General features: G+C 53.0%; 9 protein-coding genes across 9 annotated transcripts; 5 read left to right on the top strand and 4 right to left on the bottom strand.

Annotated features, from left to right (window-relative positions):
• Positions 1–111: 111 nt before the first annotated feature.
• Positions 112–4377, bottom strand: UHO2_02283 (uncharacterized protein; the record flags this gene model as incomplete). Its single annotated transcript, XM_041559720.1, has 1 exon — positions 112–4377. One exon carries the CDS (start codon positions 4375–4377, stop codon positions 112–114), a length of 4266 nt encoding a protein of 1421 aa, XP_041415654.1.
• A 397-nt stretch (positions 4378–4774) lies between these two features.
• UHO2_02282 (uncharacterized protein) lies at positions 4775–5676 on the bottom strand (the record flags this gene model as incomplete). Its single annotated transcript, XM_041559719.1, has 3 exons — positions 4775–5228; positions 5349–5478; positions 5526–5676. The coding sequence occupies 3 exons, from the start codon at positions 5674–5676 to the stop codon at positions 4775–4777; spliced, it is 735 nt and encodes a 244-aa protein (XP_041415653.1).
• Positions 5677–6432: 756 nt separating this feature from the next.
• Positions 6433–8346, top strand: UHO2_02281 (putative HOM3 - L-aspartate 4-P-transferase; the record flags this gene model as incomplete). Its single annotated transcript, XM_041559718.1, has 1 exon — positions 6433–8346. The coding sequence occupies one exon, from the start codon at positions 6433–6435 to the stop codon at positions 8344–8346; it is 1914 nt and encodes a 637-aa protein (XP_041415652.1).
• Positions 8347–9256: 910 nt separating this feature from the next.
• UHO2_02280 (uncharacterized protein) lies at positions 9257–11395 on the top strand (the record flags this gene model as incomplete). Its single annotated transcript, XM_041559717.1, has 1 exon — positions 9257–11395. One exon carries the CDS (start codon positions 9257–9259, stop codon positions 11393–11395), a length of 2139 nt encoding a protein of 712 aa, XP_041415651.1.
• A 136-nt stretch (positions 11396–11531) lies between these two features.
• Positions 11532–13004, bottom strand: UHO2_02279 (uncharacterized protein; the record flags this gene model as incomplete). The annotated part of the gene is made up of 2 exons (XM_041559716.1): positions 11532–12865; positions 12956–13004. 2 exons carry the CDS (start codon positions 13002–13004, stop codon positions 11532–11534), a joined length of 1383 nt encoding a protein of 460 aa, XP_041415650.1.
• Positions 13005–14637: 1633 nt separating this feature from the next.
• Positions 14638–15213, top strand: UHO2_02278 (uncharacterized protein; the record flags this gene model as incomplete). Its single annotated transcript, XM_041559715.1, has 2 exons — positions 14638–14837; positions 14964–15213. The coding sequence occupies 2 exons, from the start codon at positions 14638–14640 to the stop codon at positions 15211–15213; spliced, it is 450 nt and encodes a 149-aa protein (XP_041415649.1).
• A 1285-nt stretch (positions 15214–16498) lies between these two features.
• UHO2_02277 (uncharacterized protein) lies at positions 16499–18364 on the top strand (the record flags this gene model as incomplete). Its single annotated transcript, XM_041559714.1, has 1 exon — positions 16499–18364. The coding sequence occupies one exon, from the start codon at positions 16499–16501 to the stop codon at positions 18362–18364; it is 1866 nt and encodes a 621-aa protein (XP_041415648.1).
• Positions 18365–20133: 1769 nt separating this feature from the next.
• On the bottom strand, positions 20134–21432 carry UHO2_02276 (uncharacterized protein; the record flags this gene model as incomplete). The annotated part of the gene is made up of 1 exon (XM_041559713.1): positions 20134–21432. One exon carries the CDS (start codon positions 21430–21432, stop codon positions 20134–20136), a length of 1299 nt encoding a protein of 432 aa, XP_041415647.1.
• A 747-nt stretch (positions 21433–22179) lies between these two features.
• On the top strand, positions 22180–24495 carry UHO2_02275 (uncharacterized protein; the record flags this gene model as incomplete). Its single annotated transcript, XM_041559712.1, has 1 exon — positions 22180–24495. The coding sequence occupies one exon, from the start codon at positions 22180–22182 to the stop codon at positions 24493–24495; it is 2316 nt and encodes a 771-aa protein (XP_041415646.1).
• Positions 24496–24721: the final 226 nt, after the last annotated feature.

Here is a 24721-nt window from a genome sequence, read left to right as displayed (position 1 = left end):
CAACCGCCCTTCTCCCTCTTTCTTCCCCTTCTACGGGGCGAAATACGGGGCGAGAGGGGTTGCATAGTGTTCGTAAAGAACCATGAAGAAGAAAGATTGGTGAGGCCGAGGTTAAGCATCAAAGTAGAATAACTTCTTCCGGTGTCCACCCCCTTGAACCTGCGCTGGTGGTTGACGAGGAGGAAATCCAACCTGAACCTTTCCTCCATCCCCCTCCCCTTGCGCCACCTCACCACTCCTCGGCACGCTTTCATCATCCTTGACCTCCTGATTCAGATGTTTAGCTAATCCACCATCGCCCAACCCCCAAGCAGGATCGTATACATCGTGCGTTTCCCTATCCGGCAATTGCAAAATCGGGTAGGTTTTAAGAGCTGATAATCCATCATAACTCCACGTCCTACCCGCACCCGCACCTGCAGCTTCCGACCTCTCCTCCTCTCCCTCTACTTCGCCTTCATCTTGCTGGAGGGGAGCAGAGGGGGTAAGAGGTTGAATGGAGTGCATTCCAAGTGAAGAGCGGGAACGAGGAGGAGGCATGAGCGATGTTCGATGGTGTCGACGTCCAGCCATTGCAGAGTTGGGTCGAGAAACAAAGTCACCGGAAGTTAAGGCTTGGGATGACATTTCTCCTCCATCTTCCGGAACAGAAGGCGTGGGACTGCGGTGGAGGGTGGGCATGGTTGAATGGCGACCGTATGCAGGCGCAGTGGTGCTGTTGGGAGGCGCACCGAGGTTCATCATGTGTCCCGCCACAGCATCGTTGGTGCCTCGACCATTCGGGGTTGGAGGCTGCGGCGCGTGCTGGTGCTGGTGTTGGTGCTGGTGATGACCGTGGTGAGGGTGATGGGCATGATGCTGATGCTTGTGTGCCTGAGCAACAACCTGACGACTAGTGAGTGCAGCAGCGTGTCCATAACTGATACTCTGTCGATGCTGCCCATGACCATGGCCGTGAGAGTGGGCGTGATGGTGAGGGAACGCCGACGTAGCAGACGAAGCAGGAGGAGAAGCGATCGAAGTCATTGCACCCCACCCGAGACCTTTAGCTCGAGGTGATGTGCCCGCACTGCCATACAGGGTGTGATATCCAGCAGCACTGTTGGGCCTGGAAGGAGTCAAAGCAGCACGAGCAGCATCCTGAGCAAGAGCAAAGCTGCTGTTGTATGGACTTCGCATCAGTGTTGGCGACGGTGGCGGATGCGGGCCACTTGGCTGTTGTTGGTGATGATGCGAGGAGCCGGCACTGCCAACATACGTCTGCGCAGTGTTGGCTGCAGTCCAAGTTCGGCCAGTCGAGTAAGCACGTGCGCTCCTGGGTATCTGATTGTACAGATTGGTGCTGCTACCAGAACGGCTGATGGGCGCAAGCAACGGCGGCAGGACCGAAATATCACGGCTTCTTCTCCTGTTAGCCTTCCTCTGCGCTTGTGCCTGAGCTTCCGCATCCGCGATCCTCGTAAGACTATTGACACGAGCGCGTGCAAGTCTATGTGCTGGATCATGAATCGCTCCTGCACCACCACCAGCCTTCTCAGCCTTGGCACCAGCAGGCGAAGAGTCACCAGGAATGCCACCCTGACCAATCTCGCGAACATAGGCTGGTACATGTCCACGTCGAATGGTAGGCTTGGCAACGAGGCTCTGCGTAGGAGTGATGCCTGCACTGCGGCCTCCTAAGGGATCTCGCGACATCTCGGCCGGATGAAGAGTGCTGCTGTTCTGACCTAGAGAACTGGCCATGTTGAGGTCCCTTACCGAGGCAGCACGCCTCTGAGCATAGAGCAGCTCGTTGCTGCTGCTGGCTCCAGAAGCGCTGCTCTCACGACGTGCAATCTGTCCAGAGCCACGCGAAGGCGATTCATCACTGTCATCGGTGGAGTGGAAGACGTCGGAGTCGCTGGCTTGCATTGTAGCAGGCGAAGCGGTCGAGCGCCAGTTGAGCCAAGCCGAAGACAAAGACCGAAGCCAACCGCTCGTGTTCGAACCAGAGTTGGAGCTCGAGATGGAGACAGCATTCGAGTTGCGTCGAGCAGGAGCAGCTGCGACACCAAACAGCGACAATCGGCGCAAGTCGGTTGGCCTTGTTTCGGAGATGTCAGTGCCGCGTCGCGAGGTGAGCGTCCCAGCACGAGACTGGGCGAGCTTCAAGCTACCGACTGTCATGCTGAGGCCATCGTCGCTGTCATTAGAGTGGGAAGCGTGCTGCTGCTGAAGCTGGGTAGGATCTGAGTAGCTCGGCGATAGGGCAGATTGCCGCCTTGCGGAAGCTTGATCGTGAGAAGAGAGTCGCGGAGACTGAGCGTCGTCAAAATGCGAAGGAGCGTGCATCGAGCTCAAAGTGGGTGGTGGTGCTTGCTGGTTGGTCAGTGTGATGCCGCTAGCGCCCATCAAAGTGTGTTCACTTGCGAGACTGCGAGACAGCAGCGAGCCTCGAGTGCTGGGACTGCCGACATGATCAGCAAAGAGGTCAACAGAAGGTGCGGCGTGGTGCTGACTGCCCTTGTCGAGCAGCTTGAGAGGGCTTGTAGCCATCAGAAGCGAAGACCTCTTGTTGGCGCTCGAGCCAGGACGGTGCGGCAATGTTGCGGCGGGCGAAATGGCGCGATTGGCCTCTGGATGCTGTTGTGCTTCCTCGTCGACTTGATGCGTGGGAGTAAATCCAGGCACCGACAGGCGGTGAGATGCTCTGACAGTGTTTTGCGAGCCAGAAGACCAAGTGACGATCATCGATTGTCTCGGTGTGATAGCGGGGGTTGCAGTATTTGTCGAGAGTCCAGAGCTTGTGCCAGTAGTAGCATTGTCATCTGCACCGTGCGTATTGCGAAGAGTGCTCTGAGCGCCATTGGCGTTCCTTGTGCTCGAGTTGGATCGAGGCTTGAGCCTTGGCTCCCAGAGACTACCGCTGCTTTCAGAACTGAGAATACTGCCTTCGGTACCCGAAGTGCTTGCACGTCCACCGCTTGCAGCAGACGATGAGCGAGGCGGCACGGCAGACGTGTATCGACTCGAGTCTGTAGTTTGACCAAGATCCGCCGCTCGGACTCTAGGGCTGTTGATTCCGGCGGAGGTCATGCCATGAGGAGGGGCAAACTGAGGAAAGTAGCCTTCGGTACCGGCGCCGGGAGCATGGAAACCCAGGGGAGTGATGAGTCTTCCACTGGCGGTGCGTGGCTTCTGGGCGGCGCCGCGAAGGTAGATGTAGCTACTGGAGCTCTCGGTAGCGGTGTCACTCGCGCCACTCGGGATGCCAGCTCCACTGGCGCTGCAACCATCAGCATACTTGTCCATGCATTCAGGGCAGGAACACTCGCTCTCGGGAGTGTTGGCCATGATAGGCGTGGGTATTGATGATACGCTTGCGGATCTTGTCCATGTGGGAGGAGCGGTTGGCACCCAGGCTGTGCTGGGTGTAGGCACAAGTGGCTGTGAGAGGTACTGCGCTAGCTCGCGCAGACCAGAAGAACGTCGCTCATCGATCAAACGACATCGCTCTGAGCAGTAGAGTGGTGTGGGTGCTTTGCGCTTGGCAGCGAGCTCGGCCTCTTGTTGCTTCAATGCCGCCGGAGTGAGACCGAGACCGCCAAGGAAGCCTCGGTTTCTGTTGCGTGATGATCCGTCAGCACTCTGGTTGTGATTGAGAGGGACGGTGGCTTCGTTCGACTTGAAGGAAGATGGACCACTGCTGTTGGAGCGAGATCGATTGCTGGCTGCTGAGCCTGGTCGGGAAGCTGCTGGGCTCTTGCGACCATGGTGGCCTGTAGCCTGGCGAGTGGATGCTTTATCCTTGCCCTTTGCTTTGCCATCATCGTGGAGTTTGGTAGTCGGTCGAAGCTCGCTTAGCGCGTGAAGCCGGCTACCAGCACTGCCAGTGCGCTTGTGTGGACCGATGGGACCAGCGCTGGCCTTGGCATGAAGACGACCGGCAGAGTGCGTCCTCTTGAGAGGGCCAGGTGGATTCTTAGGAGCGGTAGGCGAGCCTTTCTCGGAGGGGGGTTTAGCATCATCGGAAGTGTTGGAGGCACGAGGCTTGATAGTGCCGGAGCGACTCTTGAGTGTGGTGTGTGATGCAGGTGGATGAGCGGGTTGAGTTGAGCTACCAGCTTTGGCGATAGCCTCACCTGCTTCGATTAGGCAGTCGCAAGTGAGACAGTAGGTTTGTGTCCACAGCTCTTGACCATCCATCTCGAAAGCAGCGTCCTCGTCGCTACTGTCATCTGTAGTTGTCTCTTGATCGTCATTGTTGTTGTCGGTGGACTGGATGCGAACGAGTTTGGGGTTGGGTTTAGATGGACCGGCAGCGTTGGTAGGCGCGCCTTTTAGCTTGGATGCTGTGCCTGGTGGACGAGCGCCCCCGGGAGGAGCAGCGAGCGGCATTGTGACCGGAAGAGGAGGAGGCGAGAGCCGAGCGTGTATGTGATGAAAAGCAAGACTATGAATGCATGTGTTGGGTTGAGAGAGGGTGGTGGTAAGGGCGATCAGTGGTGATACTGAAGGGTGTGGACGCGGATTGGACCGGTCGCGATTGATGGGATGAGAGACAGGGGTGGGATGCTCGTGGTCGAAAGCGACTCAACTAGCGGCCATTCGAGTGGATGCAAGATGTGTAGTAGAAGAGTACGCGCGGAAAGAATAACAGAGCGTTATGGATTGGAAAATCGAGCCGGAGAGGAGATGATGCGTGATGATGGAGTGAGCCGATTAGACGTAGCTGATGTGTGGGTGGGTGTGTGGGTGTGATGGCAGATGAGGCAGATAGGATGGGCAGTGGAGTCTACGAGAGGGTCGTGCACGTCGGATGATTGAGTCGCGTTGAGTCGATGAGAAAGGCTGAAGCCGAGAAAGAGCAGGGTGAACGCGGAACTTGGTGTTGATCGACAGCGAGGTGAAGAGAAGTAGATGGAGGAGCGAGGTAAAGAGAAGTAGATGGAGGAGCGAGGTAAAGAGAAGTAGATGGAGGAGAAGTAGATGGAGGAGCGAGGTAAAGAGAAGTAGATGGAGGAGCGAGGTAAAGAGAAGTAGATGGAGGAGCGAGGTAAAGAGAAGTAGATGGAGGAGCGAGGTAAAGAGAAGTAGATGGAGGAGCGAGGTAAAGAGAAGTAGATGGAGGAGGAAAAGTAGATGGAGGAGCAAGATGAACAAGACGACGAGCAAGACGGGTCAAAGGGAGAGAGGAATTCCGACCGAATTCCAAAAGCGCCAACGTGACCGTCGCCGCAGTAAGCAAGCTGTAGTGTTGTAACTCGAGTCTCTTACAGCCCCGCCTTAGGACAAGAAGAGCTTCATTCCTTCACAGACACGGGAAACGATCGTCGGCTTGGTCCCCTTGCCAATGGATTCCAGCATACTGCCAGCTAAGCAGGTCACTTAATCTCTCCGCAATCATCCCTGCTTCTCCAAGGAACACCGGCGTCAAATGAAGCCAAGCCGTCTCCACAGAGTTGCCGTTGACCATCGCTTTGCCGCTGATGCTTTGAGCTGCAATGCATCAATAGCACCGAGATGTGACAACAAGGCACACACACATACACACATCATCATCATCATCGTCAACCCCGTCCGACTGCAGTGTGATGTGGGCTTGGCAGTCGCATAAGCGTACGGTGTATGGTGACGCGTTGGTAGCAGAGGCAATGCAACCCTCTCGGCGTTCTTTGCAACCGCATCGCTAGGCATCGGTAAGACGTAACAATCCTAACTGTAATCTGTGTGACGTGTTGAGAGGTTGCCGTGAGCGAGCCCTCGAGCGGCTTTTGGTGTCAGAAAGATTGAGATCCGTTGCTGGGGTTGTGATGCCAGTATGGACCCCTGGAACGTCAGCCATACGCCAAACGCAAGCCCGGATGAAGAGTTAATTACTTTTCACACACTCCATCGAATCGATCAAGCCGACTGAGCCTGTGTGAAAGCAAAGCAAGGCAAGCTCAGCTGGTTTTATGGTATGGCGACGAGTTAGTCAAGATGGAGCCGAGCTTGGTTCCCAGGCATTCACGCCGAAAGGTGCCAAGTAGACCAAGAGGGCGATGCAAATGAGTTGGCGGCAACACGTTTTCCTTTGGCAGTTGCATCCACCCTTTTGCATTATCGCTCGAATGTTAGCCCTAGTAACAATGCACATTCAAATGGAATATATATCCGGATCCAAGATCTTTATCGGCAGCTCGGACAATTATTTATCAATTTGGCCGAGATCCTTGATTTGATTTTGATTGGTTTGATTTTGATTTTGATTTTGATTTTGATTGGTTTGATTTTGATTTTGATTTTGATTTTGATTGCTTTGATCTTGATTGCTTTGATTTTTGTGCAGCGTCGATGATCAACGAGTCACGTTCTTCCACTCGCTCAACACCCCACCTCCCCACACTCACTCCCATCTATCATCCCAACTTGCCTCTCTTTTGCGTTCTGACCACCAACCATCCCGCCGCTATGCCACCTACCACACACCTTCGAGCCCCCCCCGATGATCCAGCTACGGAATGGATCATTCAAAAATACGGTGGAACCTCTGTCGGAAAATTCCTCGACACCATCGCACAACAGATCGTCCCCTCCTATCTCGCCGGCAACAAAGTAGCCATCGTCTGTTCCGCTCGTTCCGGTCAAACAAAAGCACTCGGAACTACAAACCTTCTTCTCCAAGCTGCGAGCGAGGCTCTCGATCAAGCTTCCACCCCCGCAACCTCCTTGACCAACTCGGTCGCATCATTGGCAAATGGTACACAAACACCAATCCATCATCCAACAAGCGCCTTCTCCCGCAAATCAAGCTCAAAAGGGACACCCCTCGGTCGCGTCGAACCTCTAAGCAGCAATGTGTTGGATAGCAAACTCGAACAGCTTCAACTCAACCCGTCTACCTCAGCAGCTATCAAGAGTGTCGAAAGCGATGCCGGCTCGGATGAGGATCCAGAGCTAGCTAGTGGCTTTAATGCTACCGTAGACCGAATCCTCTCCGACCACCTAGCTTCAGCCAGCAAGGCAGTGACAAAGGATAAACAACTTCTAGCACAGATCCAGGCCGAGATTGTTCAAGATTGCGATCGACTCCGTGACTTTCTTCTTGCCGCACGCATCATCGAGGAAATCTCGCCAAAGTCGAAAGATATCATCATTGGTCTCGGTGAACGGCTTTCCTGTCGCATCGCAGTGGGCGCTTTACGCGATGCTGGCATTGCAGCAGAACTTGTTACTCTCGAATCTGTTGTAGACTCCTCATTCTCTGCTCATGCCGTGCAAGATGCGCAAGGCGAGTTTACACTGGATCAAGCATTCTACGACCAGCTATCCGAAGCCTTAGGGCAGAGGTTGAAGGCCTGTCGAGCAGTTCCTGTGGTAACTGGCTACTTCGGAAATGTACCTGGCTCCTTGCTTTCTCAGATCGGAAGAGGATATACGGATCTTTGTGCTGCACTGTGCGCAGTCGGTGTTGGAGCGAAAGAGTTACAGATTTGGAAAGAAGTCGATGGAGTTTTCACTGCTGATCCTCGCAAAGTTCCCACCGCACGTCTCATCCCAGCAATCACCCCCGAAGAGGCAGCCGAGCTCACATACTACGGAAGCGAAGTCATCCACCCATTCACGATGGAACAAGCTATCAAGAAAGCTATTCCTATCCGCATCAAAAATGTCGAGAACCCAACTGGCCAAGGAACAGTTATCTTTCCTGACGTTCCAGCAGGTCACGACTCTACAGAAGACAAGTTAGTCGATGGCCACGTCGATCAACCTCAACCAGCCCTCACACCCTCCGCCTCCAAATCCTCCTTCTCAGCCTGGGGCTCTTCCTCCACCCCCCTCAACCCGCCTCGCGCGCCCATCATGGGTTCCGAACGAAAACTCCCCACAGCAGTAACCATCAAAGACAACGTTCTAGTTCTCAACGTCCATTCCAACCGCAAAACCGTCTCCCACGGCTTTTTCGCAAAGATCTTCGGCACTCTCGACAAATACGGCGTCGTCGTCGATCTCATCTCCACTTCCGAAGTGCACGTATCTATGGCGATGGCTGCCGGCCTCCGGCCTCGAACGCTGGAGAAAGTCAAGGCGGATTTGCAAAAGGTGGGCACCGTTAGTGTACTAAAAGATATGGCGATTCTGAGTTTGGTAGGCAAACATATGAGAAACATGGTCGGTGTAGCAGGGAGAATGTTCACTGTCCTCGCCGAAGGGAATGTGAATATCGAGATGATTAGTCAAGGCGCAAGTGAGATTAACATAAGTTGTGTATTGCATGAAAAGTTGGCGGTAAAGGCACTAAATTTGATCCATTATAGTGTTTTGGAGGTTAGTCCAAAGCCGAGTAATAGTGAGGCTGGCGCTTTTGGTAGGAGTTTCTTCTAGGCAGCAATTGCTCTCCAACAGCAACCATACCTCTTGGCATTCCGATAGCTTTCGCCAAGTGTTTCCAAGGCGACGACAAGAGTAAAGAGAGGAAATAGAATAAAAGTAAATACAAGTGTTAAAATTTGTCAGAGGAGAGATGATGGTTGGGACATGTCATTTATCGCGACTCCCCAATGCACGCTTACCTACCTTCTGATACTGGTGCCTGCTTCTTCCCTTTGCACTTTCTGTTCGTGCTAAACAGCTTACGAGCTCAAGTGCTGAGGCGATGGGGGAAACAAGAGCTGAATACAAACCAAACAAGTGGATTGGTGAAGCATTCGTAGCTTCAAACGGACAGGTTTCTACCCTCTCCTCCTCGTCCGGCTACAAGAGACAGGGTTTGAAAGCGCTCAGTACAGTAGAAGCAGGATCTATTTGAATTCTGCTGAAGCATTATCTACACCCATCTTCCCTTTGACTCTGCTTTCCGTTTCCGTCGGGCTGCTCGACTTCTCCGCCTCTGCTTCATCCGGTTCGTGCGGTGAGAGCGAAAAGCTCGCTGACTCGCCTAGCAGCTCTGCTCATTCAGTGAGGCACGCTTGACAGTCGCCCAAGTCTCTGCTCTTTGTCTTGATCGAACTCCTTGCTTCCCTCCCTCCCTCCTTCCACCCTTCAACATCATCTCGAAACGACCAGAGGATCACCTTTCTTTTCGTTTTCGCTAGGGCCGGTTCCTCAGCACCCCTTCTACTGCTTCTTACCCCCTTTCTTTATTCGTTTCCCAACACCAGCTGGTTCTGGTATTAGTATTTCACAGAGTTGCCCGATGCAAGTCTAATCGACAGAGCTCCTCCAAACTTTCTTCTATACTTTTGCTTCCGTCTCAAGAATCGACAAGCGGGTCTTGTTCGATTTCACTCGCAATATGAAGCACCGTATCATTAGGGGCAGCTTCGCAAAGCTTTTCGTCTTTCTTCTAGCGCTGAACGTCATCGGCTCAAATGCGTCGGAAGGTAGGAGCGTAGGTGCTGATGGGGGTGAGGTCAGGTCAGGTGGACAAAGAGTTTTGTTTGATCAACTGATGGATTCTCTCGCTAGCAAGTATCTGCCTGCGTATGTTGCAGGCGGGCATGATGCGGGGATGCAGTGGAGTGTTCATCCTTTCCCACTAAGCTCACGAAGCGCCGAGAGACTACAAAAGAGAGAAGACGGGGTCCGGGAGAAGAGACAGAACACATTCGCCAACTCTGCTGCTGCGGGGAATGATGATCAAGACAGCTCTTCCACTGGTAGTGTTGATGGAGCGGGGAATGCGATCCCTGCAAGTGTACTTGCTGCTGCTGCTAGTGCCTCATCCACCGGAGGGAGTGCCGGGTCAAGTTCGGAACGCTCCCCCTCTATCCCCTCTTCTTTCCCTTCCGCGTCTGCAACACAGACCCCTTGGGAAACTCCTGCATCCCTCCCTCCCTCTCCTTCTTCCACTTCCATTCCCGCCCTTACCTCAACTCCCCGCTCACCTTCCTCTTCATCATCTCTCCTACCAGCCCCATCAACCAAGCAAGAAACCTCCAACCCCTCCAACCCGGATCCCGATCAATCCTTCTCGCTTCTAAATCCGAAACACAATCTCTTCCCATTGATTATCGCCGGTCTCTCCGCCGCTGGTTTCCTAGCCATCATGCTTCTAATCGCCATAGCTCGTGCTATAGCACACGAGTCTCTCCGACGCGATAACTTACGCAAAACCTATTCCTTCGACAACACTACCCCCTCCTCCAAAAGTGAGGTTGACAAATACACCTCCCCTTTCCCCAACCGGGGTGGAGTGGGGAGCAGTCTAAAAAGAGCGATGACGAAAAAGAAGCCCCTGGGCAGTTTCGCTAGGAGAACGCAAGATGGAAGTGTATTGATTGAGGTTGGGGATGAAGTGTTGGCAGTGCCGCCACACTTGGCTGATAGCTATCGGGAATGGATTTTGAGAGAGAAAAGGAATAGGAGTACGCTAAGCGGGGAGAGGGGAGGATTTGGAGTGGAGGCGAAATACTTGAATGATGGTGGACCGGATGGGTTTGGTGGTGATGAAGAGCAAGCACGTGCTGCGTATGATAACATGCTCGAAGGCGGGGGTGTGCGAAGGAGTTTGAGCCAGAAATTGGGCGATCGATTCCGTTCTTTAACCGCGACTAAGACTGCGATCCGTGGAGAGACGGAGAGAGGGAGAGCGTTTAGTTTCAGCTCTGAACATCAACCTCCAGGTGCAATGAGGCAAGCTAATCTAGGAGGAGGAAACAAAGGGGTCTTGACTAGCTGCGGAGAAGGATGGAGCATCGTCCAACGTCAGCAGGGGGATGTAACAAAGACTCCTGGACCGCCTTTCGGTACAGCTCGCGTCTTGGAACGATTCACATCCATCACTCAACCCCCCGCAACCTACGCCACGAAAGCAGCTGTAGCGAGAAAGGCTCCTCCTAGACTAGAACTCACTTTGCTCACGGAAAAGTTGCAAGATTTGGAAAAACAATCCTCCTCCTCCTCCTCCTCCTCCTCCACCACCACCACCACCACCACCTCTGCCCAAAGCACTGCTTCGAGAGGAGACAGAAGAAGGGGTGGTCTACCCAAGGAAGCCAGTCTAACAGGCAGCTCTGGCGACAGCGCAAATGGTACATTTGGCGGTTCAGCCTCAAGTCATTCTGAAACTTGCACGAGAGTTCCGGGTGCCTTCCCGGAAAGAACCAAAAGTCTGCACCAGAGTGCAGCAAGACGAGCAAAGTCAGTCAAGCCGTTGATTCTCAACATGGATCCCACTGCTGGCACCGGTGCCGGTGCTGGTGTGGGTGGGTACAAGGGTAGGAAAGCAGACGCAACACAAAGAAGCAGAACGCAGGTAGTCAGGCAAAGCAGGCGAGTGGAAAGAGTTGCAAGTGTAGCATTGGCCAGTCCAACTCGATTCACGCATGAAAGATGCGCAAAGCTTGTCGTGGCGCCTGAAAGACCAGAGGCTGCTTTGGCGGCTAGACCGTTGCCTGTCCCTCCTTCTTTTTCTCAACAGCGAAAGGCATAAGAAGGAGAAAGGGGAGTTTTGTATGTAGTTTTCGCATTCTTTCGATCGTGATGAAAGCTTAAACCACTCTGAGCACACACACTTTCTATCCATGTAAATAAGATTCAATTAGGAGAGAGAAGAGGAGAGGAGGGGATCAAGCTGCGAGCGATTTAAAATCGAAACTAGTCCCTTTGCTCGCACCGGAAGGATACCGATGTTGACTAGCAGCAGAAGCATTGAACCCTCTGGGAGGGGGAAAGTTGCTGCTTGGTGAAAAGCTCAAACTTCCCGACGTAAGCGGAGGACTGGGAATGCGAGTAATTGTTGAACCAACTGGAGTAGAGGGCCCGTTGGGACGCTGTGCGAACGTTGAGCTTGCTGTTCGCACAGGAGGGGCAGCGACAGGGGGTGGGGGCACTCTTGAGGGGGGTCCAGCCGAGGAGGATGGAGGGGGAACGCGGACAGGTGGAGCGGCTCGACCGGGCGGAGGAGGAGGTGGGGCAGAAGGTGCACCTGATGATGATGCCGTACGAGTGTGAGCCGAGGCGGGAGGTGGAGGAGGGGGTGGGGGGGCGGCGGATCGTCGAGGTGGTGTTGGTGCAGGAGAGGAAGGTGCTGGTGGTGCAGCGGCGGAGGGTGGAGCTGGGACGATGCGTAATGGTGCACCTGAAGAAGGGGGAGGGGGAGGGGGAGGGGGAGGAGGGACTGCGGAAGGTCGAGTGGGAGTTGCTGGTGCTAATGCTGGTGATGCTGCTGCTGGGCTTGGACGAGATGGTGGAGGAGGAGCTGCGACACTGGGTCGACCGGGTGGTGGAGGAGGTGGAGGTGGAGGAGATGGAGGAGCCGATGGTGCGCTGCTTGCTGGTCTACCCGGCGGAGGAGGTGGTGCTGCTCCACCAGGAGGTCTTCGAGGTGGAGGAGGTGCTGATCCTGTTGGTGCCGAGCTTGCCGGCGGAAGAGGAGGAGGAGGAGGAGGAGGAGGCGGAGGAGGTGCGGCTCCTCCTGCTGCTGCCGCTGCGGGAGAAGGTCTACTGGGTGGAGGAGGGATACCTCGGGAAGGCAAAGATGGTGCTGCTGCTGTTGGCGGAGGTGGGCCACGAGGTGGAGCTGGTCGAGATGCTGCAGAAGGCGGGGGAGGTGGGGGAGGTGCACCCGATGGAGCGGTGCGCGATGGTGGTGCAGGTGCTGGCGGTGCTGGTGCTGCTGCTGCTGGGCGTGCAGGTGGAGCGCTTGCACCTGGTCGTGAAGGTGGTTTGCCGAGACTGGTGTTGATGGCCGAACCTGCTCCACGGCTAGGTTTGAGTTTAGGCATGCCACCTGCAAACAAGCCACCTAAACCTGGGGGTCCACCCATTGCCGGTCCCCCACCGCCTCCACGAGAAGAAGCATCTCCGGATCGTGCGATGCCTGATCCGCCTCCACCGCCTCCACTACCGCCGCTTTTGGCAACATCGACTTGCGGGGCTGAGCGATCATTTGTGATAGCCTCTGTTGCGAGTGGAGCAGGAGATGGGAAAGATGGACTCGGTCAGTCAGGGGTATGGAATTCGGGATTGAGTAGGGTACTGTTGAACTCACTCTTAAGGCCTTTGCCCTTCTGGATTGATTGCAGAAGATCGGCGTTCATGCTAGAAGTGGTTGCTGCCTCTCAGCGCCGGGCTATGATGACGTGGCAGTACCTCTAGATGGGCCTCGATGAATGAGTGTGCTCGTTCGAATCCGATGCTAGAATGAGTCCTGAGCGAGAGTCTTGATGCGGTTCGTGATGGATCGACGTTAAATGCTTTTGATGGAAGAAGAAGAAAGCGAAGCTGAGCAGTGACTGGTGTGGAGGAATGTGCAGCTCTCCCACTCACTGACAAGAGGGGCTGTGCTCTCTCTCTCTTTGATGACGCCGTCTTGTGGTCCGTGACACTCTGCTGCTGCTGGTTTGGTTGACGGCTCCGAATTGCATTCCAAATTCAAGAGATCGGCCCGATTCTCACGAACGATGGAGGGGTTTTTTTAATGTTTTTTTAATGTTTTTTTAATGTTTGTTTTTTTTTTTTTTGTTTTTTTTTTTTGGATTGGGTGTGTCAGTTCCGTAGCGACATAACAGAGGTGAAGCATTTTTTGATCCAAACACACTGAGCTCATGCTCAACACGATGCTCCGTCGCCAAAGCACTCACAGCCTGTCATGTGAACAACTCGGTCTTACTTCTCGACAGTCGACTCTGATGTTGATCCCTTCTGCTCTCTACAGCGGCCGTTCTTGCGCGCATCGATTGGATCTCGAGATGGCTTTCGAGCTTTCAGGCTTTCAGGCCTTCGGGCTTGCGGGCTTGCGGGCTTGCGGGCTTGCGAGAAACGTCTAAGCGAAGAGAACATAGCTCATCTCACTTGGCCATTGTAACAAAGACAGCTAAATGGTTAGACGTAGGTTCAAGCGCATCGGATCGGATGTCTCTATGCTCGGATACACGGTTCAAAGCTGGGACCTCGGCACATCACAATGACTAGAAGAAAGCCAGATCCCGGCTGCGATTGTGTACAGCAACTCTATCGGTTGTCTGATCTCGTTTCTTTAGGTCCTGCGATGCAAGTGTATGTTCTGGCGTGAGTGGGGACATGGCCAAAGCGTTTCGCAGCGCACTCCCAGTGAAGAAACTTTTGAATGGGACCGAGCTTTGGTGGAGAAGGATTGAGCTTCAGGGGCTCCTGTCCAGCTGTGGAGACGGTCCAAGGTTCTGCAAAAGTGACAAGATCGCTGGCTCTCGAGCCCAATACATGGGCCAGCTGAACTATCGAATCGGTTTCAAAGACGGCGATGGCGGAGTTGCGAATACAGAAAAAGCCTTGATTGCATTCAACACCAAAGTGACGTAGTGCCGTTGGTTGATGTTGGTTGATGTTGGTTGATGTTGGTTGATGTTGGTAGATGTTGGTAGACGCTGACTGAACCAAGTGCGAAGGCCGACAATCGCAGACAGTAATCACGATTTGGTTGGGCTTCGCTAGTGCCAAATCGGACTGCGACTTTGGTATTCTTTCGTTGCCCAAAACAGGAAGGAGCAACTGTTGACCTGCCTAATTGAGCGAGCAGAGGAAATCCTTTTCTTTTTGTTTTTCTTTTGATTTTTCTTTTTCTTTTTCTTTTTTCAATTCTTTTTTCCATGCGTGGGTTGCTAAGCGAGACCAACACTTGTCTGCCGTGTTTGGCAGCTAAGCGCTTTGTAGATCAGCCGTCCAACGTTTCGTCCCCAGCTCAACAAGTCTGACATGGAGCGGCTGTTCGGCAGTCAGGTGGCTGCTGTCCGCGCCTGTTCAGCATCTATCTTGCATCTCGATATGCCTGTTCGTCGCTCACCATCCTTCACTCTGCCGGTTCTTGATCACGTTCGCAGTTATGATCAGGCTGCCATCGGCTCAATATGTGGCTGCTGGAAGAGTGTCACAGGTAATGAAAAAGATAAGGTGCGGTACGAGTTTCGGATCAGGCCCTCCTCCATGAGAGAAAGAGAGGGAGAGAGAGAAAGAGAGAGAGAGAAAGAGACCTAGTGAAGAAAAGCCAAGGTTCTATGACTATCCACCACACTTTGTTTTAGACGCCGTGGCAATCCTTTCACTGCGCTTTCTTCACTCTCGGGCCTTCCAGCAGTTCAATCCCACTCTCGCAAGTTCAGTGCACACCTTCGTCACTGTACTGCAACTCAGAGCTTGAAGCCAGTCGCAAACCGGGCTCAAGTGGTATCTCTTCTTGCAGACTCTCGCATGCCGAGTACAGATCGACGTCCGCCTCCCGAGCTCTCTTTCGATGACGAGATCAGCTTCGCCCCTTACAACCACATCGAGTAGCCTCGTCTCCCCTCATGCAGACATTCCCTGAGTTGGCATGCCTTACCACATAGTGGCTGCTCTACCAACGTTCACATCTGCACCATCTACAACCTCTCCCATTCATCTTCCGCCGCCCATAGCAAGCCTAGATGCCAAGCCGAATCGAACCAAACTCCATCCTCCCCTTTCCCTCTTTCTTCCGCACCCTTGTTCTGAGTTCGACATTCTCCGATAGAGTTGCCGATCGTCAATTCCGCCTGTTCACTAGCATTGCCTCTTGCTCTTGCTCAAAGCCTCTTGTCAGCAATCACACTGAACCTCGTCATGCATTCATTCACGGACCGCCAACCAGGTCCAGGCCCCAGGACCTGAATGCCCAAGAAACAGCTTTATCTGTCCGACCCGCACAGCCCTTCTTGGCATTAAACATCCCTCCTTCTTGCATTCTTTGTGTCACTCTGCCCCTGCCATGCTGAATGGCACTGTAGCCGGTTGGTGGCTCTCGCGCAGGTCATGCTAAGCGCCAGTCTTGCTCCCTCTCCTTGGAGCTGCATGAGTCTGGAAGCGAACCTGCCTAAAGCTTCCTGCCGACCTCTCCCATCCTCCCGGCTGCTACTTGACAGCCACTCGGCAATCTTTGCCGCCGCGTGTCATGCTCTCCCACTCGCACACTTGTAGAGCCTCGTTGAGCTTTCTTCCTCTCTTGGCAGCAGCAGCATCAGAACGGCTTGCTCAGCTTTTCGCTTGTTCGACAGCTGTCTGGCATCCAATTCTACCAACTCCGCTGGAGCATCGCACCGCACTGCACCGCACTGCACCGCACCCCTCTCCTCCTCTAACCCTAGTCCCTAGTGCCTGATCCTCCTTTCGCTTGTTGCTCCCCCTGCCATAGCGTGTTCGCAGTGTCTATGCTACAGCAGAACTATCAAAGTATAAAGACCTCCCACACTTTTCACCTCCTTCTCCGACCTCCTCTTCCTCTCTTTTCTCCATCAGTTGCAGCTCCCGCCGCAATTACCTCTCCCTCGAGCCCCTCTCCTCTCTAAAAGCAAACCCCCTCCCTCCCCATACCCATACCCATACCCATACCCATACCCAACCTTCCCCTTGCCCCAATCCTTTTGCCAGCTAAATACACACAGTCTACGGACAACAATTACCATCTACATTCTCTTTCTTTGCTACCTACCTACCAACTGCATACATCTGGATTCTGCCTTTTCGACTCGACACTGATCCGGACTATCAGTAACAGCAGCAGCAGCACCATTACCACTACCACCTCAGCCCAACTTACGCCAAAATGAAGATCACTTCGTTTGCTCTGGCGACCATTGCCCTCGCTTTGATGGCGGACAACACTGAGGCTCTCCCCGCCATTCGCAGCTACAAGGGTGTTTCGCCTTACAAAGCGCGCTACACCGCAAACCCACCCATGCCACCCATGAAGGATCCTCGTTCTGTCGCTGGCGCTCGTCGTATGCGTCTCAGCTCTAACGAGGCACTCGAAGAGACTTACCTCGATGAGCTTCACTATATCCCTGCTCATGGTAACCCCGAAGCATCCGCCCAGTTCTGGAACAACGTGCAGAACCGACTCGAGTCAGCCATCAACAAGCTCGACAAGGCTACCACCGCTCTTGGTATGGGTAACGCCATATCTCCTTACAAGGCAGCTAATGCTGTCAAGGGCGCTGCCAAGTCGCTTGGTTTCACCTTCACAGTTCAGAGCCACGGCTCGAACCTACAGGACTTGAGCTTCAACTTTAACACCTCCAAGCCTCTCTCCTGGGGTGACGAGGCTCAACTCTCGGAGGCTACTCGCGAGGACGCCATCTTCGAAGGCAAAGGCAAAGGTTTCGACTCGACTCTTCCCAACTTGCCTGCCGACTCCGGTTTCGATTACAAGAACGACAAAGTTCGTGGTGTCAACCTCGGCAACTGGCTCCTCTTCGAAGCTTGGATGGATGGCAAGCTCATGCAGTCCCTCAACGACCATGCTATCAATGCTCCTTGGCCCAACCCTATCATTGACGAGTGGACAGCTGGTCTCTACTCGGACAAAGGATGGGCATCCTACGTCTTGGAGAAACACTTTGACGAATGGATGACCGAAGATGATTGGAAAGCGATCAAGGCTGCTGGTCTCAACCACGTTCGTATTCCTGTTCCTTACTTCATGTTTAAGGAAGCTGTAGGGCCCAACGCCCCTTACTTGACCTTGAACCGATTTGCAAAGTTGAAGCAAGGTGTTCAGATGGCCAAGAAGTACGGGTTGAAGGTTTGGATCGACTTGCACAGTGTTCCTGGTTCGCAGAACGGCTTTGATAACTCGGGTCATTCGGGACCGATCAACTGGGCTAACAACCCGTCGTACTATACGCAGACTCAGTACGCTTTCAACCGTCTCGTCACCGAGTTTGTTCAGGATGACTACGCTGGTGTCGTGACCGCTATCCAAGCTGTTAACGAGCCAAAGGGTAATGTTGTACCCGAGGTTCAAGAGTTGCTGAACAAGTACTACCCTTGGGCTCGTGACAAGGTTGCCAAACCCGACGGTTGGAACAAGTACTCCAACATGCTCCTCGCAATTCACGATGCTTTCCAGGGCCTGCAATACTGGCAAAACTTCTGGACGGGTCGTGCTCGTCATCGTGTCCTACTCGACACCCACCCTTACTTTGTCTACTCGGATTGGGAACATCAAGCTAAAGACACAGAACGCCTCCAGGAAGCCTGCAACCTCGTCGGATCTTTCGAAAAGTCGCAACAGTACTACCCCTCGATCGCGGGTGAATGGGGAATCAACGGACCCAACGGAGACCGTGCGCAGGATCGCAACCTTCCTGTGGGTCCTGTCAAGTTCCCTTCCGGTCCCAACTATCCTTATTCGGTGAAATACATGGCTTTCATGGCGAGGAACTTTAAGACGCAGCAATGGATTTACGAGCAAGGTGGTGGATGGATCATGTGGTCGTGGAGGAACGATAACAATCCGGATTGGTCATACAAGACTGGTTTGCAGTACGGTTGGATTCCTTCCGACTTGGACCAGCAACCATATGGTGCTAACCCTTGTGCTTGCATCCCGAGCTTGATGGAGGCGGCCAACAATGGTACTGCTGAGGCTGAATGGGCCAAGTTCGAGTTGGAGGAGGCAATTTACTAAGTTGCACTGCTCGACCTGTTGCCCGTTATACTACCGACACCACCACATGATCGATGGCCATAGTTGTTGCTGTTTTTGCGCCCGCACCTGCCTCTCATGTTCCTACTCACCATGGCTTTCCTTGTATAGTCGCTGTTCCTGCATTTCTGTTCTTGATGACCCTCTCGCGCCGACACTTCCGACAACTCGACTCGACCGACCTGATTCGACCTTCCGACATGCGATGATGACTCTCTCGACGACACGTTTCTTCTTATCGAATACCAGTATGAATATAATATCAGACTTGTTTTACGCTTGTATGTCTGTGAAACCACACCGAGGTAGTGACAAATGATGAGATGAGAAGCGGTCCGACCCTGTCGATGAAGCGCATCGGCACGTCTCTTGGTAATCTAGCGAAACAAAATAAGTAAAGCTCTGGACTACAAAGATTGCAGCCCAACGCTAGAAGCAGTCATCCACCTCGATTGTGAGAACCTTATGTGACAGCAGCAAGCTTCATCTCACGCCATGAAGCCCAAGTCATTGGCATATCCGCACGTTCTGGTGAGGGCGAGGTGTGTTGCTCGAAGCCCCTTTTTTTTTTTTTTTTTTTTTTTTTTTTGGGCAATAGTGAGGGTTGGTGAGCTCATGCTTATTAATCTTACAAACGCGTCACGTGACTATTTTTTCTTTTTCCGAAATGCACAGTCCGAAACCCGAGTTAGTCGTTGACAATGTTGAGGTTTCCGAACCACCACCATCTCCACCTCTCCGACGTTTCTCTAATTTCACACAGAGCAGCTGCACAGTTCGCTTAGATCCGTGGACCCTAGCTCAGCTGTACTGTTCGCTAAATTTCCAACCCCTTATTCATTGACTGGTTCCTTTCCTTTCTTTATCAACCATCTTCTCTCAGCCCGTATCTTCACAGCTGCTTGACCGACACTCGCTACTATCAAGACTTCTGCATCGCTATCTTCACTCACGACACCATTAACTTATAGCGAAAAGCTGGTACGAAGAACGCTACTGGGTCGAAAGGCAAAATGGCCTGTCCAGTCAACCACCCAGCCTTCCACGCCTTTGTCTTTCTCATCGGCGTGCTGATTATGTTTGGCAAATATATTAAGACCTGATTCGCTCAACGACTCAGCAACTTGAACCTACCCGCGAATATAGCTCCTCCTTCCGGGCATTTTGGTCAAGATGCTCTGTTTGACTACGTCGATGATGGCGAAACGCAATCTGAACGCAGCAACGAGGAACGCTCCAGATTTATATTCCGAAGTACCGCTGCAATCATCTACTCAGCAAAGCCGACCACTTTCCTTGCACAATACGAGGCGTCATTGTACGGAATCTATGTGTAGCATCAAGCGCGCAATCTCGTCGAGCGAGACCGGAACCTAGCTCAGCGAAGGTTGGAGCGTCAAGCAGACCCCTCCTTTACTTGGCACCAATTACCCTCGGAACTACATATCAGCAAGCGATTGATGGCAAGTCGAAGTTTCCATGGGAGCTGACAATCCACAGCGCTAATTGTTGTGGCCTAAGAAGCCTTTCGGTCATTTCGGGACAGTGCCGAGGTGGCCACTGCTCTCGACGCCCTCTCTGTTCGCCCCCTTCTGCATCTGCACACCTCAACACACACAAAAGCTTCACTATCACTCAGATCCACAGTCACAATCGCATCTTGCATACCCAACGCAAATCAGCATTAGCATTGTATCTATCGCATTCCCTGTCCTCTTCTTGAAAAGAACTTGTACCTGTGCTCGCGTGCTTTACGACCAAGAATAAGTCTGTCTATCCAACCTCCAGACCGCCTCTCTCTTTGTTGCTTTGCTATCACTACTCGTTCCATCTGGATTCAACAATTGCAAATGAGTTGTCATGGTATAGGATCGTTGATCGTTGACTTTGCAATGTACGCTACCCGAGAGTTTTTGGCCTCGGTTGACTGCGAGAGGTTCAGGTAGGAGGAAACGGACTTGTTGCCAATGAGTTGGTTCGGCATAAGGGGAGGTTGTCATAAAGTTTCCTGTTCCTGCTGCTGTGGTGGATGTGGTTGGGTCAATGGTGAGGATTGTTGGTAGCGCCGAATTGGCCGAGGCGGATTGAATGGTGTTTAATGCTGTTTCGAGCGACATTCCCTCTGTCTCTCCCTCTGTCATTGCTGTATCTCCCTCCTCGGGTGTAGACTGGGAGTTGAAATGTAAGTCGAACCAACCGCCCAAACCATGCACCAATGCAGCTTGACCAAAGTTCCATTCCACTGGAATCGTAAACTCTTTTAACTCCTCCTTACTTATCGTAGCAAAGTCAACCACATAATCGCTGCTAACGCTGAGCAAACAACCAGCTGGGAATACGCCTACGACAGGGGAACTGAAGTTTTCTTCAAATGCTAGGGCGGCAAAGGGGGCGACGTCAACACCGTAAAAATTAGAGTTGAGCCACCATTTGGCTTTGTTCACTGTATCGTTCCACAATTGTTTGTCTTCGAATGGAGCTAAACAGATCGTTCCAGCTGAAGGAAAAACGGAGCCGTTAGGGGAGAGAAATCGATCTCGAGCATCAAGGAAAGATTCGCACATTCTCTCGTGGACCAGTAGGACTCCGAGACATTCGGAGACGATTGTGTCCACTTTTTCGAGCCCTTCTAAATCTTTCGCTGTAACGTCTTCCACTTTAGAATGCACTGGGACTAGTCTCCCCTCCAACCACCCATTTCGAGGCTGAGTAGGATTGGTGGTCCCAAACCCCACATTCGCACCCAAACTCCCCTCGCTAGCTCCCATCAACTCCAAAACCTCCTTCTCCTTCTCCACCTCCTCCTTCTCCCTGGAAGATTTAGAAGCATCCACAACCTTCTGTAGACACTGAACCATATTCGAAGCTTCAATAGCGTATACTTTTTTCGCCCCAGCTTGTGCGGAGAAGAAACTTAAAATTCCGTTACCAGCTCCAACATCCATGACAACCTTATTTGCAAAATCGCGAGAGGCACTGTTGAGGATAGCTCTTTGGTAGGCTGCGGTGCGAACGGTGTCTTGGAGCATTTGGGCTTGATGGGAAAGCATAGAGTAGTAGCCGAAGTATGCTTCATCTTTCTGTTCGTATTTATCCCCAGCGGTGGGGGTGAGGGTGGAGGAGTTGTTATTGGGGGTTGATTTCGTGTTGGACATGGTTGAAATGTATGCGGTTCTTTGCTGGGTGTGAGCGAACAGTGGTGGTGGTGGTGGTTGCGCACAAGTATGATCAGCGCTGGCGCTGGGTGGATGCGAGCGTTAGGTGGTGAGTAGGGGGAGGTGATAGAGGAGGGACGATAGGAAGGCCGTTTGGTGTCGGGAAGAACAAGAATGAATCAAGCTTTTTACCGAAGAACTGAGAGCAAAGTGTCTTGATCTGAGCGTGCGTGTGTTTCTTCCTTCACGCGACTGCGACTACAATCGGGCAAAGAGAGTTGATCGGGCAGTCGATTAGCACCAACTCGACTTGTTCCTGAGATTGTAGAAATCTCAAAGTTGTTGCCTTGACCACCATCCATCATCACCATCATCATCGTCGCCCCTCTTGCAGCCATCCAATCGACACGGGCGCTCTATCGGCCTGCCTTACCTATACTGCCACCTCCGGCATCGACCAAATATAGCGCTGTGGTCTCCGCGATCCCCACTGGCCGGCAAATAGCGTAGTCGACGCTGGCATTGATTCGCGACAGCTACATCCCACACCAGCTGATGCCGACATTAACACACCCTCAAGCTTGACACCTTAATATCATCCACTCCCGGCGGCCTCCTCTCAGGCTGTAGTCCTCGCCCACGATGAACCCCGTAATCCCATCCCCATACACAATCCAACCCTCCGCCCTAGCCAGGCTTTCCCTTCGCGACAAACTCCTCCTCGCCCAAGCCGTCCATGAAATCGGCACCTCCCCACCCGACTGGGGTCGAGTTTCCGCTCTTCTCCTCTCCCACCCTCTCATCCGTCAGCAATCTCGACTAGAACAAGCCAACGTTGCCGGACTCACCTTGGGCCGAATCTTCGGTACTCGAGAATGCGAACGTGCATGGACCGCCCTAATGCGTCAACGAGGTCTTGTCCTCGGCAAAGACGAACTTCCACCCGAACCTGCCCCCACCACTCCCACCACTCCCACCACTCCGAAACCAAAAGAACCGAGAGGGCTGCAACCGCGGACAGATCGACGCTCACAACTCGCTCTAGCTCAGTTATTGTATGCTGAACGAATGGAGGAGCTCAAAGAGCAGATACGGGAGAAAGAGGAGCAGTTTAAGAGCTTAGTAAAGGAGATAGATGAGATTAAGAGCGGTAAAGCGGATGCGAGATTGGAGATGGAATTGAGGATGGAGATGGAGAATCTCGCGAATGGACCTCCTTTGCCGCCTTCTACGCCGGGTAGTGCAGGGCAGTCGGTGGTGATGACTCCCGGATCGAATGCTTCGACTACGCCGAAGAGTGCGAAGGGTAAAGGGGGTAGGGTGAGGGGGGAGAGTCTGGTTGGTACCCCGGATAGTGCGAAGAAGGTAACTGTGGCGATGGGGGCTGGGGTGGGGAAGAAGGGGGAGAGGAGAGGGAGTCTGGATGATACACCTTCGAAGGTTCCAGTTGGTGCAGCGCCTGCGTTGCCGAGTGCGCCAAGTATTTCTTTGCCGCTGCCGAATAAGTCTCTAGCAACAGCACCAGATGCAAGCACTGCGGATCGAGGGGAGATGACAACCGAAGAAGCAGAACAAGCTGTAGCAACAGCTGCTACCGAAGCTGCGGTCAAGGCTTTGCAAGATGACAAGGCGGCGACGAGTGCTTTGCAGACAGAAGTGGATAAGGTAGCGGAGAAGGTTGTTGAGACAGAGACGAATTTGGAGCTCAGCGCTCAGGCTGAAGGTGATGCCAATGCGACAGGGACACAGCAGCCGACGGTCACAGCAACAACAGCGGTTGAAGAAGCTACACCAGCGAAACCAACACAGGAGGAAGCAGTGGAGAAGACAAAGGAGAATGAAGCGCCACCTGCAGATGTCGTGGTTAAGGATCAGACGGATAAGCCTGCGGAAGAGGCGAAGGTGGTGGAGAAGCCTGCAGCAACAACACCAGCTACGTCACCACCAGCACCGGCGGCGGCAGCAGGGGCAGGAGGGGAAGCAAAGGCGGCCAGCAGCACAGACACAGCTGCTTCTGCACCTGCCAGTGCTAGTGCTAGTACTGGTAAGCGCAAACGCGATGACGAAGAGCAGCAAGTACAATCTTCCACTGCACCGTCCTCAACAACAGCAGCATCAGCGGAACCCAAAGCAACAGCCAGCTCAGAAACCGGTTCACCAATCAAGAAAGCCCGCACAGCCGATCCCACCCGCAAGGTACCATCATCAGAAGGAGACATGGATAGCGAAGATGAAGCAGAAGCTGCGGTTGGTGTTGATTCTCCCGCTCCCGTCCCAACCGCCGCTGAAGCTAAGAAGCCCGATGCAGAAGCCACCGAAGCAACACCAGCAGCAGCAGAGTCCGCCAAACCATCCACAAGCGAAACGAAGGAACCAGAAAAAAAAATGGAAGTGGACAGCGATTCCTCCTCCAGCTCCTCCTCTCCTTCTTCCTCCTCCTCATCCTCCTCTTCCTCCGACGAAGAAGAAGATCAAGTAAAATCTCTTCCGTGCCGCAAACCTTCCCCAACACCACCGCAGGCTTCTCATTCAACCCCTCTCCGCCGCCCCTCCTCTCGCAGCACTAAACCCGATCCCACTCCCACTCCCACCCCAACCCCCGCCGCATCGGAAAGAGAGAAAGCCGCGAAACGAAAACAAACCCAAGTATTACTCATGCTTCTCACCGAAGTCTCCAATCATACTCACGGGAACCTCTTCCATGCTCCTATCAAAGAAGCCGATGCTCCAGACTACTACACACTCATTCGGCAGCCTCTGGATATCAAAACGATCAAAGCGAAGATAAAGGAAGGAAGTATTGGGACAGCGAAACAGTTGCAGAGGGCATTGAATCTGATGTTTGCGAATAGCTTGATGTATAACAGGCCAGGGACGGAGGTTTTTAGGATGGCGAATGAGATGAGGGGGGCTTGTGAGGATATTTTTCGTCGGTATGAGGGTACGCAGCGGTTCTGAAGCCCCATCCTTGGATTGCATATTGACTGGTGGGGATGGTAATGCGATCTATGAATTGGGGAAAGATACAGCACGCGTGTAAACTGTCCCATAATTTTACATGTCACCATACATCACTCTAATGCTCAATAGCTATAAGTTGTATTGCCACACTGTCTGATATCATCTGAAAGCCCTGCTTCTTCTCTCCAAGACTGTGTAATTGATATTGACATTGACTAAAAAA

This window comes from Ustilago hordei (assembly GCF_900519145.1).
Source record: "Ustilago hordei strain Uho2 genome assembly, contig: UHO2_contig_03, whole genome shotgun sequence".
Lineage (NCBI taxonomy): Eukaryota > Fungi > Basidiomycota > Ustilaginomycetes > Ustilaginales > Ustilaginaceae > Ustilago > Ustilago hordei.
The sequence above is the reverse complement of the archived record's forward strand: the minus strand, read 5'-3'. Positions and strand labels throughout refer to the sequence as shown.